Here is a 19,318-nt window from a genome sequence, read left to right as displayed (position 1 = left end):
GAAGCGAAGGGTTGAGGAGCTGGGTGGCGAATTGTGAAGTTAAGGGGTCTGGGCGGTGAAGTGTGAAGTTAAGGAGCTGAGTGGGGAAGTGTGGAGTTAAGGGGTCTGGGTGGTGAAGGGTGGAGTTATGGGGTCTGGGTGGCGAAGCGTGGAGTTAAGGGGTCTGGGTGGTGAAGTGTGGAGTTAAGGGGTCTGGGTGGTGAAGCATGGAGTTAAGGTGTCTGGGTGGTGAAGCGTGAAGTTAAGGGGTCTGCATGGCAAAGCATGGAGTTAAGGTGTCTGGGTGGTGAAGCGTGAAGTTAAGGGGTCTGGGTGGCGAAGCGTGGAGTTAAGGGGTCTGGGTGGTGAAGCGTGAAGTTAAGGGGTCTGGTGGTGAAGCATGGAGTTATGGGGTCTGGGTGTTGAAGCGTGAAGTTAAGGGGTCTGCATGGGAAAGCATGGAGTTAAGGTGTCTGGGTGGTGAAGTGTGGAGTTAAGGGGTCTGGGAGGTGATGCGTGGAAGTAAAGGGTCTGGGTGGCAAAGTGTGGAGTTAAGGGGTCTCTCAGTGGCGAAGTGTGGAGTTAAGGGGTCTGCGCTTGCGAAGCGTGGAGTTAAGGGGTCTGGGTTTGCGAAGCGTGGAGTTAAGGGGTCTCTCGGTGGCGAAGCATGGAGTTAAGCAGTTTGGGTGGTGACGTGTGGAGATAAGGGGTCTGGGTTTGCGAAGCGTGGAGGTAAGGGGTCTGGTTTTGCGAAGCGTGAAGGTAAGGGGTCTGGTTTTGTGAAGCGTGGAGTTAAGGGGTCTGGGTTTGCAAAGCGTGGAGTTGAGGGGTCTGGGTTTGCAAAGCGTGGAGTTAAGGGGTGTCTTGGTGGCGAAGCGTGGAGATAAGGAGTCTGGGTGGTGAGGTATGGAGTTAAGGGGTCTGGGTTTGCGAAGCGTGGAGGTAAGGGGTCTGGTTTTGCGAAGCGTGGAGTTAAGGAGTCTGGGTGGCAAAACGTGGAGTTAAGGAGTCTGGGTAGAAAAACGTGGAGTTAAGGAGTCTGGGTGGAAAAACGTGGAGTTAAGGAGTCTGGGTGGCAAAACGTGGAGTTAAGGAGTCTGGGTGGCAAAGCGTGGAGTTAAGGGGTCTGGGTTTGCAAAGCGTGGAGTTAAGGGGTCTGGATTTGCAAAGCGTGGAGTTAAGGGGTCTGGGTGGTGAAGCGTGGAGTTATAAGGTCTGGGTGGTGAAGGGTGAAGTGAAGGGGTCAGGGTGGTGAAGCGTGGAGTTAAGGGGTCTGGGTGGCGAAGCGTGAAGTTAAGGGGTCTGGGTGGCAAAGCGTGGAGTGAAGGAGTCTGGGTGGCAAAGCGTGGAGTGTCCCTGTCTGGGTTTGCGAAGCGTGGAGTGTCCCTGTCTGGATTTGCGAAGCGTGGAGTTAAGGGGTCTGGGTGAGGAAGCGTAGCGTTTATAGGGGGCAGAGTGAAATATAGTGCTTGATGGAGGTAGTGAAGCATAGTCAAGAAGGACATGTATTCATTAATCTGAATACAGTATTGATAATGTAATCTTGGAAAAACAAGCGTTATGCCTAGGTCCCCCGTCGTTGAAGTGATGTGAGTTGACAAAGTGGAAGACGCAAGGTGGCCATCTTGGATTTTGACGTGGCGACCCAATTTTCAATAGCGTTCTCCCTTATGCATAGATACACCCACACACCAGATTAGAAGTTAGTAGTTCGTTTATTTTTCAAGATATTTTGCTCATAAGGTTCAGACATATATATGGTGGCGGCCATCTTGGATTTTGACGTGGCGACCCAATTTTCAATAGCGGTCTTCCTTATGCCTGGATACACCCACACACCAGATGAGAAGTTGGTACTTCGCTTATTTTTCAAGATATTCCGCTCACAAGGTTCAGACATACATGGCGGTGGCCATCTTGGATTTTGACGTGGCAACCCAATTTTCAAAAGACTTCTTCCTTATGCGTAGATACACCTACACGCCAGATGAGAGTTAGTAGTTCGTTTATTTTTCAAGATATTTCGCTCACAAGGTTCAGACATGTATATGGTGGCGGCCATCTTGGATTTTGACGTGGCGACCCAATTTTCAATAGCGTTCTTCCTTATGCCTAGCTACACCCACACACCAGATTAGAAGTTGGTACTTCCCCTATTTTTCAAGATATTCCACTCAAGGTTCAGACATATACAGTATATGGTGGCGGCCATCTTGGATTTTGACGTGGCGACCCAATTTTCAATAGCGTTCTTCCTTATGCCGAGATACACCCACACACCAGATTAGAAGTTGGTACTTCGCTTATTTTTCAAGATATTCCACTCACAAGGTTCAACCATACATGGCGGCGGCCATCTTGGATTTTGACGTGGCGACCCAATTTTCAATGGCGTTCTTACTTATGCCGAGATACACCCACACACCACATTAGAGGTTGGTACTTCGCTTATTTTTCAAGATATTCCGCTCACAAGGTTAAGACATACATGGCATCAGACATACATGGCGGCGGCCATCTTGGATTTTGACGTGGGTTGCACCCACACACCAAATTCGAATGCGGTCCTTCGCTTACGCACGCACGCATGCACGCACGCACGCATGCACGCACAAACCATAGTCCCCCTTTCGCTCCGCGGTGCGACGGGGGACAATAAACCCTAATTTGACCAGCAACTGAGAAAGGTAAAACTATGGGCAGATGATAAATCCACTTTTGTTAAAATGAAGGTGTCAAAATCAAATAATCAAGAAAATACATTAACTAGAATGGCATTCAGAAAAGCGCATACCTCCGCTAGGCTGAACAGTTTACGTTTGTATCTCACCGATAGGCCAGATCCAGATCCGGATGTTCACCAAAATATAAACATTTCGTCCTTGCCACACACCCAACCTGTCCACAAAATTTCATCCAAATCATTCCATAACTTTTTGAGATATCCTACTCACAGAGACAGACAGGGGTGAAAATATAACCTCCGCCCACCATTGGTGGCAGAGGTAATGATAAAAGCTCTTACACAAGCCCTCCGCATTCTAAGGAGCATAACATCATGAAAATGTCAAGGCTACATTGCGAAACAACTCAACAACTATGTACCAACAACAGGTAAAGTGACAATGCTCAACAGTTGAATAGATATTAGAGATTTTTTTGAATAAAATAAATGAAAAAGTAGTCTCCTGCTAGAAGTCGAGATTTTTCTGGCATTTTTTTTTTTTTTGTATACAGGATCGAAGCTCGTGAAAGAGCTAACGTTTATCACACACAAAAAATCAAACAGACACATCAAACATATAATAAGGGGAGCGGTAGACAAGATGGGGAGAGAAGGGGAAGCACTAAAACATTTGGGAGCAGGGACATCGGGAGATCTGTGGGAGGGGGGGAGGTGTGGGAAGGGGGGGGGGAGGGAGAAGTCTAAAACACAAGGACACTGCAAGGACTTCCAGGAAGGAAGTTGGTATTTCAAAGTGGATCTGGGGTGAAATTAGCGGGGGTAGAAAAGATCAAGGTTTTGGATGGGTGAAGATAAGAGATGGTGGCGAACAGCTGTTTTAAAGACCTGGAGGGAGGAGTGGGATTGAAGAGTGAGGGAGTTTGTTCCAGAGGTGAGAGAAAAGAGGAACGAAAGAGTGAAGGTGAGCAGAGAGTCTTGATTATGGCAGTTTCACCATAAGAGGGTTGCTGGTAGATCTTGTGCGACCTGTAGGAATATTTGGGGGACAGAGCACAGATAGAGCTGGGGGAGCTAGGCCGGAGAGGAGTCGTTAGAAGACAAAGTCCACCAACCTGCCTGCCGTGAGCAAGTTAGAGGCCCTCACAGTTAGCCTCATCGCGGGAGATTCCAATGATTCTGAAAGCTTCGATTTCAACAGCGTGAAGCCGAGCTCAGAGGGGAGAACAGTATTCCATTGAGCTGCGGATGAAAGCCTTGTATGTGGAGAGGAGCTCAGGTGTGCCAAGGAAGGACTTCGCACGACGGAGGATGCCCAGTCGGCAACTGGCTTTGGAGGCCAGATTGGAAATGTGGTTTTCCCAGGAAAGATCAGGGCAGATAGTGAGACCCAAAAGCTTGAGTGATGGAACTTCTTGGAGAGGATTGTTCAGAAAGTAGATGGGAGAGTTGTCCAGTCGGTCTTTTCGGAGAGACATCGTAAGAGTGTGAGATTTGTCAGGATTGAAAGACATGTTCCACTTGTTTGACCAGTCTGTGATTTTGTCCAGGTCTGCAGAGAGTGCGGCGGTTGCAGACTGCCGATCTGAGGGATGAGGAATGGAGCGGCAGAGAGTGGAGTCATCAGCAAAGAGATAGAGACGATTTTCAAGAGAGTCAGAGAGATCATTGATGAAGACCAGAAAAAGCACAGGGCCCAGAACACTGCCCTGGGGAACTCCAGCCTGAACAGGAAGGGGAGATGAGAGAAACCCATTCAGGGCCACACGTTGACTACGACTAGAGAGGAAGTCCACAAGCCATGCTTCGAGATTTCCATGGATACCATAGGAGGAGAGTTTGGTGAACAGAGCAGGGTGCCAGACCGTATCGAAGGCACGTGATATGTCAAGGGAGACGGCTCCAATTTCCTGTTTGGCATTGAAGACCTCCATCCATTGTTGAGACAGCAGAAACAGCATGTCCAGAAGAGTGACCTGGTCTGAAACAAAAACTGATGATCAGATATTAAGCCATTGGAGAAGTGGAAAGATTTAATATCCGAAGCAATGATGGATTCCATGACTTTGCTGATAATTGGGAGAAGGCTGATTGGTCTGTAGTTGCAAGGATCTGTTTTTGCACCTTTTTTGTGCATAGCGGTAATGTTGGCCGATTTCCAGGCAGATGGCAGATGACCTTGAGCAAAAGAGAGGGTGAAGCGAACAGAGAGAGGGAGTGAATGAGCAGCAGAGCAGGGTTTTAGGACCCGTGGGCTGATGCCGTCTGATCCAGTTGCAGAATCAGAGTCGAGGATTGACAGAAACTTCTCCACCTTGTCAAGAGAAAAAGGACACAGAGTCCAGGAGCAGCTGGGTACGACTGGGTACGGTGGGTACAGAGAGGGATGGGTTTGGGACACAAGATTTAGAGGCAAACACAGAGTTGAGGCATTCAGCTTTTTCATGTACAGAGTCAGCTGTGTAGCCATTTGAGGTAAGGGAGGGGTTGGAGGGGGAACAAACACCAGAAACAGAATTGACCAGACACCACCAGGATTTGGAAGAGGGAGACAGGTTTGAGAGTTCGGTCTTGAGAGTGGAGAGATATTGTTTCCTGGCTCTCCTGAGGGTGGACACACTAGTTTCAGGCTTTGTGAAAGGAAATGAGATTTCCTTCCGTTGGATTTGCTTTCCAGGAGGCGAAGGCAAGTTGTTTCTGGGCAACTGCATCACCACAAGATTCCGTGTACCATGGACGGGACGGGACGAAGGGTATGACAACTGAAGACGAGATGGGATAAATCTGTGCATGAGAGAGAGCAATTTACTTTGGAAGAATTCCCAGGATGAGTTGATGTCAGAGGCAGTAGAGATGGGAGATCAGTCCAGATGATTGATGGCTGCTTGAAGACTGTGCCAGTTGGCCTGAGTAAAATGCCAGACTCGTCAATGCTGGGGAGGCTCTCTGAGAATGGTCAGAGAGATGTCCACTTTAACAAGCACATGATCAGATGAGCCATAGGGAGAAAGTTATGAAAGTAATACTCGAGTGTGGGAAGAAATGGAACAGTGCAGAGGAAACTTTTACAAGAAGTACCCCAAATGCATAATGGAGTGTCAGAGAAGCTAGATTTGAGTCAACCAGGGCCATTAACAAGTACTTACACACACGCACACAGCGAAAAATAAAAAAACCCAAAAGGAAATGTTGTGTCAATGTGCCTGTTTCCTGTTCGGTGTTCAATGGTAAGAGCAAAAGTGAGCGATGGGAAAAGTTTCGAACTTTGATATTGTTGCGAATCTCGAGCTCATCGACGTAATGAAGGGGGGGGGGGGGGAGGAGGGTTAAGCCCTGCTCCCCCTCGAGCTTCGAGTCCATGAGGCCACCCCCACACTATACTTGTGGTGGACGGATTGCTGGGCAATTCCAGCCGCCGAGCCCGCAGCTAATGCGTGGAAGGGTTAACGGTCACGACCCGAGTACCTTCGACACACGCAGCCGTGAGAACGGGGGCTGAACCTCGCACGAGTCACACTGGTCTTTAACGCCCGAGCGGTTGTGCGTCGCGTAACTCGTGCCGTTAACACTATGGAACCCGATCGAGTGGTTTTAACTCGTGCAATGCTAGGCACAATGGTGAAAGGACGAAGACGGCCAGGTTGGAAACAAACCACAGGATTTATTCACAAATGTACAATAGCTATAGAAAAGGGACACAGTAGAGAATCTTAACGGCCTTACTTACGTTCCCAGACAAGGGCCCTCAGACTCGTTTGGGGAAGGGGAGGAAGAGGGGAATGCGCCCAAAGCGCGGCCACTCGTGCAGTTTGCCCAGACGGGCTCATTCGGCGGTTCCCTCCCCAACCCCCCCCCCTACCCACCCCCCCCCCCCCCCAAGGCTGTTCGCGGCAGGGGCGTTGATCACAGTCGTGCACGTAACAGGAATCTGAGGAGCGTATCCCAAGGTCAGCGAGGCAGAGCGCACGTGCAGGGAGTCCAGGCAGAGGTCGTCAGGGCAGAGAGAGCGTTCAGAGTCCCGGGCCAGAGAGAGTGCCTGCCTGCCAGAGAGAACGTTCAGAGTCCGGGCCAGAGAGAGCGTTCAGCCTGCCAGAGAGAGAGAGAACAGGGGTCCGGGCCGGGTTTTATAGCCCCCCCCCCCCCGAGCCCCACTCGAATGTTCCACGGGCCTCCACTGGCCGCCGGGGGCCACGTGTCGTGACAGCCCCTTATTGGTGACTCTTGGCCACTCCCTTCAGCTCTCATTGGCTGTAACTTATTGGCCACTCCCTTTAGCTCTCATTGGCTGTAACTTACTGGCCACTCCCTTTAGTTCCCATTGACTGTTCGCTGCTTACCGGCCACGCCCTCCAGCTCCTCCCTCGGGCCTGCTAGACTTGTCCTCAGCCCATGACATGGCACTTCAGGCTTCAATGAGGCCTACCCTTACTCTACCTGCCTCAACGCATACTAACACTAGGAAGGAGACTATACTTTACATTTAATAAGAAATAACTAACTAAGCGAGGCTACATGTTGTGGTGTAACTAACTATAGGGGGGTTGCCTTTATTTACAAAACCGCAACAATATCAAAAGCATATAGGTACTTTGACTTAGGTCCGTATACAAGCTGCTCTTCATGAATGAGACGTAAACATAAAAAATTTGACCATTTACAGCACTTTGCAAAAGTTGAAAAAGCCAGGTGGATGTGCTTTTTACAAGTATTCAAACAAGTGTCACGGTTCATGAAAAATAACAGACGAAACGAGACGAAGAGAAAATAGGTATATGAGAATGCACAGGTGCATGACCATAATAAAAGAGAGCTGCAGAAGAAAGTGGGTCCGGGTTGCAGTGGGAGTGACTGTGGGGGGCAGCAAACAGCAGAAAAAAAAATCCTGTCGAGAAGAGCTCGAGACAACATACTCAGGATGACGGCTCCACAAGCAAGACAAGAAAGAGAAATCAGAGATTGCAAATCCTCGCCAGGATGTATTTTCAGTGGTTTTTAAGGATTTTGTGTTAAAACAAATATGGCGGCAGAACCACGTGACCAATGACGTCATCATTATTATTTTTTTCTCCACTAATTTATTCATAGATTATGCTCAAGAAATTTCATCTTGATCGGATGAAGTTTTGTACTTGTCAAATTATGACATCATAATAGAGGCACCTATGACATCATCATTAACAGATGTTATTCCACATGGAGAGTTCTTTACAATGAGCCATGTCTCAATTTTTTCTATGCAGCGCTTTCGGAGATATAGACGTGCAAATGTTTTTGGTTTTTCCAAGATGGCCGCCAAACCACGTCACCGACGAAATTAATTTTTTTTTTTCCCCACCAATTTATTCCTACATGACGCTCCAGAAATTTCATCTTGACAGGATGAAGTTTTGTACTTGTCGATTTATGACATCATAATGGAGGCACCTAAGACATCATGAACATATTTTATTCCACACAGAGAGTTCTTTACAATGAACCGTCTCAATTTTTTCTATTCAGCACTTTCGGAGATATGGAGGTGCAAAGTTTTTCGGTTTTTCCAATATGGCGGCCGAACCACGTGACCTATGACGTCATAATTATCATTTAAAAATTATACAGGTGGAGTTGCACCTATGGTGAACATTTCTTGTCAATCGGACCAACGGCTGCAGAGAAAATTTTATTTATTCTGTGCGGACAAACAAACAGACAAACAAACAAACTGACTCAATTGCAATACCCTCTCCTCAGGCGAGGGTAAAAAGAGGGGACAAAATAATGGAGGTGAGTGTTGAGTTCACAGAGTAAAGGATGGCAACATGTAATACTTGTAATAGGTACACTAAAGAACATGTGCAACCTGGAATAGCAGGAATTTGGCAGAAAGGTAAGAGGGAATGAAGAGCTAGATTAGAATAGTGGCAGTTAAAGAGAAAGAGTAAAGACCCCAACCTGCCTACAGTGAGCACAAGTAGACCCTGAGACTCAGGCTCCTGCTGCAAGATGCCAAAAGGATGAAAGACCTGAGATTCCATGACCTCAAAGTTGGAGCGGTGGGCAAGATATAAAACAGCAGCACAAGCAAATGGGGCTAGGGTGGAGGTGGAGAGTGTTCATTCACAGCACTTTGGATGAAGGTTTCTTTTACACCTTGAAAGCCTCGTATAATCTGAGGATATAAGAGACATGACTCATCTCTGAAGACAATTCTGAGGTAGCAGCCAGATTTGGAAACCAACTTGGAGATACGATCGACTAAAAACAGGTTATGGCCGATGACGAGGCCAAAGAGCTCCCCACGAAGGAAGGTTTTGCCAGTTGGTTCTGATGGAGATGTAAAGTGAAATTATGGCTCTTTCCAACATTGAAAGACACATTTGAGGTAAAGGACCAGTTAACAATTTTCTTGAGATTGGTAAAAAGAGTTCCTGCTACAGGCGACTTGTTGTAGGGTTAAGGAACAGTCCTTAAAAGGGCAGAGTGGCAAAGGGTAGAAAAATAACAGATTTTCAAGTGAGGAAGAGAGATCATCAATGTGGAGCAAGAACAGTGTTCGTCCCAGAATACTGGATGGCAAAGGGACACCGTCCTCTGGAGGTCCAGCATGGGAGATAACACCATTAATATAAACCAGCTTAGAAGAACAAGAATCTCGTCTTCAGCTATCATACCTAAAAGGCGGTCCTTATAAGACCTACCTATGTGCCCTCCCATCTCTGGGCCGGCTCCCATGAACAACGACAAAAAAAGAAGAAGAGCCACTCCATTCGCATCTTCACCGAGTGCTTTTTGGAAATTCCCTCGCTGCACGAAACTGTCGTCAGGTTCGGGATGTTAGGAAGTAGATGGGAATGTATGAACTAAGAAAAGAAATAAATTAAAATGTTGCTAAATATGTCTGTAGCACTGTTTGTTAAATGCAAGGGGGCGAAACACTTTGGAGCACATAGTAAATACAAGGACTTCATCAAAAGTAAATAAACACCACACTATTGCATTCACTATCAAATATGCACCTGTACCTCGACAAGAGGAAGTAGTCCAGGTGGATGAAGGTAGCCCCTTCCCCCATATCATACATGATTAAGCCAAAGAATATTTTAACAAACTACTTGAAGGAAATGTCACACTGGTTTTATGATACGAAGACATAATGAAGAACACAAAATGTCAATTCCGTTCTGCGATCCATCGTTGTGGGCCCCGATACGTTGGCAATCAAATCCTCCATGTTGTTACGTGCTGCACCATGACCCCGATCCAACTATTCGATCGGTCCACCTTAGGGCGAACTAATCGCTTTCCCTTCGCTTCCCTTCCATGATCTCACATGAGCAACATGTATATTCCCCTTTCTTCTTTCATCTCTCTTGCGGTTTGTGCAACTCTCCTCCTTCCTTGTCTGGTCTTGCCAAGAACGATGATGCTTTTAGCAGAATCGGATTCCAACCCCTCCATTTTTTGAGGTTTTTAGCCCCATCCTCGGTTTAAAGAGGCAACCTTATGGAATGAATTTTTACTTTAAAAAAATTTTTACTAAACATTTTTTTAAGGTAGCAGTCAATGACAAAAACAAAAGGGCTCAAAAGTTGTTGGGAAGGCCTTTTGGCCCATCACGATTGAGTGGTAAAACTTTTATGATCTGTTATCATGCCCATCAGGTGCAGATCCCTTATAAATCCTGTACACACCACTGTGAGACAAAGTTCGGACACCATTATCATACAGTCAGGTGGAGTTCCCCTATAAACCCAGTACGGACCACTGAGAAAAAGCTTGGGCAACGTTATCATACCCATCAAGTGGAGATCCCCTATTAACCCAGCACACACATGAACCCAGCACACACATGTACCCAGCACACACATGAGAGACAAAGTTCTGACACCGTTATCACATTTTTTCCATGCATACAAGTCGGGAGTGAAACCCAGTGTATATCGAGTACCCGGACGCAGTCCATGCATCGAGTACCCGGACACAGTCCATGCATCGAGTACCCGGACACAGTCCATGCATCGAGTACCCGGACACAGTCCATGCATCGAGTACCCGGACACAGTCCATGCATCGAGTACCCGGACACAGTCCATGCATCGAGTACCCGGACACAGTCCACGCATAGAGTACCCGGACACAGTCCATGCATCGAGTACCCGGACACAGTCCATGCATCGAGTACCCGGACACAGTCCATGCATCGAGTACCCGGACACAGTCCATGCATCGAGTACCCGGACACAGTCCATGCATCGAGTACCCGGACACAGTCCACGCATAGAGTACCCGGACACAATCCACGCATAGAGTACCCGGACACAGTCCATGCATAGAGTACCCGGACGGCGGACACGGTCCATATATCAGTGGCGGAGTTACGGTTTGTGTCGCCCGGGGCCAAGAGTCAATATTAGCACTCCACAGGCACTGGCATAGTCAGGAATTTGTATTCGGGGGTAGGAGGGGAATATGAAAGAGTTCTAAACTTCCCCAGCAGGCTCAGCAGCAGAGCTAAGCACCCCTACTCTTTCCGAAGAACATCGTGGGATATTTAACGTCTGCCAACTAATACCGGCACACTGGATACCTAGTTTAAGACTCATCCGAGGGACGACACACACTGATGAATCATCATAATCAGTGAAACGTTGACGACTGTGAAACAACGGGATGCCAGTTTGGATGTAGCTGGGTCGGGATTAAAACACAGGCTTGACAGCTTAGAGGTAAGTGTGCGTACTCCAAGGCCATCCTGCCAGCCCATCACATTCGCTGAAGCCTCTCTCCACGTTAACCCTTCTGTCCAGACCACTCGAGTGCCAGCGCCTTCTTCGCTTTTTCCCCTCACTACACGTCATATGTCATGGGTCATACATCATGGCGTATCTTGAGTGTACATGCGGGCAATGATTAAGGAAACTACCATGAAAGAGAGAAAAAAAAAAATCATGGTTACAAGAACAATTAGCAATAAATAAATTTTCAAAAATCACATTTTCATATTTAGTACGAAATTACCCTTCAGTGTGCAGAATCAAAATTGAAAACAAAAAAATGTTAAAGTACTAAAAAATTGAATATTCAGCATATACTTATATACATTTGGATATATTTGGTTACCATGGCGATGGTGTGCAATGCTTAAAATCATTGCTATTTCGACACCATTTTGAGCAAAAAGTTTAAAAAATTTCACTCCCTATCTGAAGCCGATACCTTCTACCTGCAATTGGAGCAGTCAACACTTACCTTTGGGCTATTTATAGCATGTGCACAGCTCACAACAATAATGCATATAGTACAGGTACATGTGCTATGTCTTTGTGGAAATAGTGTACAGTGCATCGCCAAATAGTGTACAGTGCATCGCCAAATAGTGTACAGTGCATCGCAAAATAGTGTACAATGCATCGCCAAATTGTGTGCAGTGCCTCGCCAAATTGTGTGCAGTGCATCGCCGAATTGTGTACAGTGCATCGCCAGATTGTGTGCAGTGCATCGCCAAATTGTGTGCAGTGCATCGCCAAATTGTGTGCAGTGCATCGCCAAATTGTGTGCAGTGCATCGCCAAATTGTGTGCAGTGCATCGCCAAATTGTGTGCAGTGCATCACCAAATTGTGTGCAGTGCATCGCCAAAGTATTTACAGTGCGTCACCAAATCGTTTGCAGTGCGTCGCCAAATTGTTTACAGTGCGTCGCCAAATTGTTTACAGTGCGTCGCCAAATTGTTTACAGTGCGTCGCCAAATTGTTTACAGTGCGACGCCAAATTGTTTACAAATTACAGTGCGACGCCAAATTGTTTACAAATTACAGGGCGACGCCAAATTATGTGCAGCGCGCCACCAAATTGTGTACAGTGTGCTGCCTAATTGTGTACAGCGTGCCGCCTAATTGTGTACAGTGCGTCGCCAAATTGTGTACAGCGCGTCGCCAAATTGTGTACAGCGCGTCGCCAAATTGTTTACAGTGCGAAGCCAAATTGTTTACAGTGCGAAGCCAAATTGTTTACAGTGCGACGCCAAATTATGTACAGCGCGCCGCCAAATTGTGTACAGCGTGCCACCAAATTGTGTACAGCCTGTCACCAAATTGTGTACAGCGTGCCGCCAAATTGTGTACAGTGCTTGCTTGAATGGAATTTTATTTTCCTCCTCCTATATATGTATGTAACAAGTAACCAGAAGATCACAGATGACAATTATCCTCGGATGGCCGCACACATTATAAACTATAAAGAGGGTGAAATAATAGGAAAGTGAGGTTTAAAATCCAAGACGTCAAAACCAAAAGAGAGGGGGACAAGAAAATTAAATAACTTGAAATGTGATTCTGGCCATCACTAATTGGGCTCGAGCACACAAGATTTTGGACCTGATTTACACATCATTACGCAATATCTGTTCAACAATTACAACCCCTCCATCCCTTCGGCCTATCAATGGTGAGTGATCTCCAAATTACAGAATGCATCACATCATCTGTTTGAAGATTCACAATTACATAAGATAAGGGATTTATACAGCCGGCAGGTAGCCTCTTAATTGAGATGTAACACAGAGTTTAAAATGTATAACGTGATTCTGAAAGTTACGTCTCGTGCGCTCACAAGTTCGTTGTATTATAATTTATATTGTTACAGACGCGGTTGTGGATGTTGGTTTACCGAGCGGTTTGGTATGACCACGTCTGCACAGTTTACCTGATTATACTCGAACGTTGGCCGAGTCGCGCTACGCTAAATCAATTGAGGAAAGGACACAACGGCTGGGTTAAATGACACGACACCAGGGGTACAGTTCTCAAGACCTCCGGAGGAGGTTATAATATTTCGGAACGTTGAGATTACAAGGACAAGAGGTACGGCATAGGAAGGTAGGCACTTAGACACACTTATCTTATTCCCGACAGACCACAGATAAACGGGACAAAACTGACTCACACGGGGATTGATGGCAAGGAAGGGCAGGTAGTCGGTGGACAGCACAAGGTGCACCTTGTGCTCAGGGACAGGATAGCGCGGCCCAAAAGATGCAGGGAGGTCTCTCAGCGCTCGGAGGTGGCGTCTGGTTCTCTTCACTTCAAGCTCGGGGTGCATCTCACGTCACGTCCGGTAAGTGGCTGCGTATATCCAGCGGGGAGTGACACGCCCTCGGCTCGTTATCTCCGCCCCAGATGGAATCGGCCCGTTGCTTCTTATTGGGTGCGGGGGGTTACCGGGCTCCGCCCTTGACGAGGGGCCGACAGTCAGCCCCTTCGTGGTAACCCCGTCGGCGCACATGGGCAATGGCGGCTAACCAAGCCGGAGTGAGGACGCACACTCCCCGCGCGCTATTGTTGTAGTTGTTGTTGTTGTTGTTGTTGTTGTTGTTGTTGTTTCATGAGGAAGATGGGAGGAGGTATGGGGAGGTCCTAAACTCACTACTGGTGCCATACAATCACATTCTGGTGCAACGAAGAGTCAGAATTAATGGAAACGAGTCCTTAACTGACATAGACTAAGAATAACTAGCAAGATGTCCTATAGTTGTCTACGTGAGATGCGGTGAACCTGGGCACGACATTTAATGGGGGAAAAAGGGGAAGGTCGGTTCTACAGAGTGTTGTTTACAGACAATGGGACTAGGGAGTGGGGGATTGGGGATAGTTGGGGAGTATTGGGGAAATAGGGGAATATTTACAAGCGGATATGGAGGCCAAATCCCATATCCGCAACAATATACTGTACAAGTACAACCAAACGGAGCGGGAAAATGTCTGTGTTGAGGGTGTCATTTGATGCCCCCATTAGGGGGCGGATCCAAGGATCTACCGGGGGAGGGTGCAGGAAGTCATAGGGCCGGAGGGAGGTCTGGGGGTTCTCCCCCAGGGAATTTTGAAAATGTGATCGTCTGAAACGGCATTTCCTGCATTCTTTGAAGTTCCTGCATGCAGTTCCTTGTGTTCTTCCTGGCTTAACAGTTCAGCAGATTCGCGATGACTAACGGGCCAAAGTGGTGAACTGGTGAGCAGACCTGTCCAGCTGTTCCTTAGTCAAAAGAATGACAGCACTGTGGTCACAACCTGTGCCAAAATACGGTAATGGGCTGATTGGGAAACGCACATTTAAGGCACTCTTAAAAGATGAACAAGAACAATCTTAGAATCAATAGCGCAACACGATATTGAGAACAATCTTAAAAGATTGGGAAACACATTAATTTAATGCGCCACCAAAAGATTAACTCGACGCCTATCGCCATGTTAGCCTCCAGCCTCCAGCCTCCGACACGGTTACATCAGAATGAGCTGATTCGTCACAAGGTCACGGATTGTTTAACCCCAAGATGCGGCAATTAAAAAATTACGTAACGATATATTTTTTAGTAATGCAAGCACAATAGTTAATTATAATATGTAAGAACAATAGTTCGTTATTTGAATGCCCGGATCTTCTTGGTGGGACTTCCGGTGGTTGTTTATTGGGCACGAAGACGGGCCGGAAGTGTGGTCTTGAGGTGTTGGAACTGTTGGTGTGTGCTATGCTGAATTAAAGTTAGTACTCTGGACGGTTCTGGTCCTTTGATTCATCCATTTAGACGCATCACACACGAACATAAATCGGATGTTATAGCCGGTGAAGCCGGTGTTGTGAATGAACGCGTACGTATTATGTTGAAAAGCCAGCTTTTGCTGGATCCCTTGAGAATTTCGAAGCTTTGACGCACCAAATCGCTCAATGGAGGCCGCCATCTTGCGGATGCGGAAGCCTGCATAACAAATTGAAAAAAGTTCAATTGGAGTTTGTTTCACACGTCTTTTTTTGATTCACAATCTTATGCACCTCTAATTTGTAATTAAAATACTTTAAGACCAACCTCGTTCCCCAGGACCTGATTATCTTCAACGAAAATCGTCACCAATTACCGGAACCAATGAGATTCGAGCATTTGAAAAAATATATCAAAAAAGCTTTTTACCACATTTCGGACGCTGAAAACGGCGTCAAATATTCTAAAATTGACGAAGAATTATTTTTTTGAAATCTCACGGCCGTAGGGGATAGTTTTTCACGGCCGGAAATATCCGAAGTTGAGACGGAATTCACCGAATTAATCAAGAAGGAAATTTTATAAATTTTAATCTCATCCAGAATGCAAATGGTGTCATTTTGAACTAGGTACGGTACCTACTACATCTACCTACTACCCACTACCGAACCTACTGATGCCATGTGATGGGTAAAATAGTGGCAAGAGGCTTTGGCTTCGCCGGCTCATTGCGGCTTTGCAGTCAGGTACTAGTACTTATATGGTTAAACTTAAACTTTAACCATAAACTTAACCTTTAACCATAAACCTCTGATGGTTAAACTGCCAAAATCAACTCTCTGCTCACCTTCACTGTTTCATTCCTCTTTTCTCCCGCCTCTGGAACAAACTCCCTCACCCTCTTCAATCCCACTCCCCCCTCCAGGTCTTTAAAACAGCTGTTCACCACCTTCTCTTATCTGACCCAATCCAAAACTTTGATCTTTTCTACCCCCGTTAATTCACCCCAGATCCACTTTTTTTAAATACCAACTTGTTTCCTGGAAGTCCTAGCAGTGTCCATGTTTTTTTTTTGGGGTTTTTTTAACCTCGCCCCCCCCCCCCCCCCATTACCATTCCTCCTCCCCCCCATTACCATTCCTCCTCCCCCCAAGCCCTCTCCCTCCCACAGATCTCCCGATGTCCCTGCTCTCGATCTTGTTCTCCTGCTCCCTTTATCATATGTTTTATGTGTCAGTTTGTCTTTTTTGTGATCAATGTGAGCTCTTACACGAGCCTCGACCTTGTATGCAAAAAAAAAATCAATTTGCGTAAAGGAACACTTGATTACGTAATGTAACGCGCTTGATTACCGTGCGTTCTGACGTGTCGATTGGGAAACACACATTTAATGTGTTATTAAAAGGTTAACTCAACACCTCTTACCACGTGACGCGTGTATCCTGTAAAGTGTAATTTGTAAACGCACACAAAATTGACTCACACGTGAAGAGAAAGTTGAATGGTGCTACCACTCTATACCTGCCACTGGAATGCATCCAATATCACCGCAAATAACTTATCATCGAAAATCCGAGGGGAGGGTGGGGAGCTGAGGTAGAGTAAGAGAACCACAGGTACGAACTCAAAGTGAAGAGGAATACAACTCACCAGGACCTGCGAGAACCTTTCATCGAGTTCCACGGGTTCGGGCATGGGCAGCTTCTCAAGTACGGAGCCACGTCGCAAGCTTCCCCTTCGGGAGCCACGTCGCAAGCTTTCCCTTCGGGAGCGACGTCGCAAACTTTTCTCTCCATCGCCGCTGTCTCCACCGCTGCTGTGGACGCCCCCCATGTCCACGATCCCGAGCAGCGCGCTCCCTGCGTTTCCTGATTCGGCGCCCACACACCGGCAGAGCGGCGCTGCTTGGATGGGGGCGTGGAAACTGCAAATGGGCGGGGCCATTAAGGGCGCGGCTCGAGAAGGGAACGGCCGGATTCACACGAACCGCGAGCGCATAAGATATTGAGGAAGAGGCAGTTTTGACTTGTGATTGCGAATCCAACTCGGCGAGTCTTAGTTTTCAAATTTCAATTTAATCTCAATGAATTCTTTGAACGATTTTCATCTGTCAGTCTGTCACGTAGCCTCCGTACGTCACACCTGTTTGAACCAAGACGGAAAATCGTTCGAGGGGCGGGGCCTGTTCGCACACCGCACGTGTGGCTTTTACTTTGGGTTTCCTGTTTCGGGGAAACCAAAACGCACAGAAAATGTCATTTCGGATCGTCACTCATAAAAAGTACTTTTACTTCTGCAAACTGCACCTGTGCTGTAGTGCACTCACTCAGTCTTTATGGCGATGAAAGTTCATAGTTCTATGCTGACGTCATACTCGTCATAAATATGCTAGTCATCATAATAGTAATTTTTAAAAATCGTAATTAAATAGGTCTTCATCCTGATGAAGCAGCACTTACATGGGTGGAACGTGGAAGGTCTAGTTTGGGGTAAATATCTCCGCGAGGCACTTGATTTGGGAGAACTTTCCGGGGCGAGACAGCAACAAGAAGAAAGAGCAATCCGAGATTGCAGACCCTGCCAGGACGTGTTTTAAGTGGTTTTTAAAGCATTTGTGTTAAAACAAATATGGCGGCCGAACCACCTGACCGATGACGTCATTTTTTCCTCCACGAATTTATCCCTAGATGACGCTCAGGAAATTCCATCTTGATGGGATGAGGTTTTGTACTTGTCGAAATATGACGTCATAATGGAGGCACCTATGACATCATCATTAACATATTTTATTCCCCATGGAGAATTCTTTACAATGAGCCATGTCTCCATTTTTTCACATTGCGCGATTGTGACTCTTTCAGCAAATAAATTTGAAATTATTGAAACTACGATATATATGTCATGTGGATGTTGAGTATAAATGAATATATATATATATACTAGCAGAAGTACCCGGCATTGCCGGGCGGGGAGGGGAGGGGAGGGAAGGGGGAAGGGGAGGGGAGGGGAACAGGGGGGAGGGGAGGAGAGGAGGGGGGGAGGGGAGAAGGAGGGGGGGAGGGGAGAAGGAGGGGGGGAGGGGAGAAGGAGGGGGGGAGGGGAGAAGGAGGGGGGGAGGGGAGAGGAGGGAGGGGGGAGGGGAGAGGAGGGAGGGGGGAGGGAGAGGAGGGAGGGGGGAGGGGAGAGGAGGGAGGGGAGAGGAGGGAGGGGGGAGGGGAGAGGAGGGAGGGGGGAGGGGAGAGGAGGGAGGGGGGAGGGGAGAGGAGGGAGGGGGGAGGGGAGAGGAGGGAGGGGGGAGGGGAGAGGAGGGAGGGGGGAGGGGAGAGGAGGGAGGGGGGAGGGGAGAGGAGGGAGGGGGGAGGGGAGAGGAGGGAGGGGGGAGGGGAGAGGGAGGGAACAGGGGGGAGGGGAGAGGGAGGGGAACAGGGGGGAGGGGAGAGGGAGGGGAACAGGGGGGAGGGGAGAGGGAGGGGAACAGGGGGGAGGGGAGGAGAGGGAGGGGGAACAGGGGGGAGGGGAGGAGAGGGAGGGGAACAGGGGGGAGGGGAGGAGGGGGGAGAGGGGGGGAGGGGAGAAGGAGGGGGGAGGGGAGGGGAGAAGGAGGGGGGGAGGGGAGGGGAGAAGGAGGGGGGAGGGGAGAGGAGGGAGGGGGAGGGAGGGGAGGAGAGGGGGGGAGAGGGGGGAGGGGAGAAGGAGGGGGGGAGGGGAGAGGAAGGGGGGAGGGGAGAGGAGGGAGGGGGGAGGGGAGAGGAGGGAGGGGGGAGGGGAGAGGAGGGAGGGGGGAGGGGAGAGGGAGGGAACAGGGGGGAGGGGAGGAGAGGGAGGGGAACAGGGGGGGAGAGGGAGGGGGGGAGGGGAACAGGGGGGAGGGGAGGAGAGGGGGAGAGGGGGGGAGGGGGGAGGGGAGAAGGAGGGGGGAGGGAGGGAGAAGGAGGGGGAGGGGGAGAGGAGGGAGGGGGAGAGGAGAGGGAGGGGGGAGGGGGGAGGGGGGAGAGGGAGGGGGGAGGGGGGAGAGGGAGGGGGGAGGGGAGAGGGAGGGGGGAGAGGGAGGGGGAGGGGAGGGGAGGGGAAAGGGGAGGGGGGAAGGGGAGAGGGTAGGGTGGAGGGGGAAGGGAGGGGGAAGGGTAGGGGGAGGGGGAGGGAG

At 48.4% G+C, this 19,318-nt stretch overlaps 1 protein-coding gene across 4 annotated transcripts in view; it reads right to left on the bottom strand.

The window, feature by feature from the left end:
• LOC137411551 (formin-like protein 2) overlaps positions 1-19,318 on the bottom strand; it is a 115,382-nt gene that overhangs the window by 80,912 nt on the left and 15,152 nt on the right. The window contains exon 1 of one of the 4 annotated variants that reach the window (XR_013624172.1): positions 16,825-17,223. Coding sequence is in view for 3 of the 4 variants with exons in the window: in XM_078782250.1 (XP_078638376.1) it covers positions 16,825-17,118 (294 nt within the window). In the remaining variant the exon portion in view is untranslated. Of the gene's footprint in view, positions 1-16,824; positions 17,226-19,318 lie in introns of those variants that run through there. The other 3 variants (XM_078782248.1, XM_078782250.1, XM_078782247.1) reach the window with 3 other exon arrangements.

Source organism: Myxine glutinosa, chromosome 7, assembly GCF_964187855.1.
Source record: "Myxine glutinosa chromosome 7, kmMyxGlut1.1, whole genome shotgun sequence".
Taxonomy (NCBI): domain Eukaryota; kingdom Metazoa; phylum Chordata; class Myxini; order Myxiniformes; family Myxinidae; genus Myxine; species Myxine glutinosa.
This window is presented reverse-complemented; position numbering and strand designations above follow the sequence as displayed.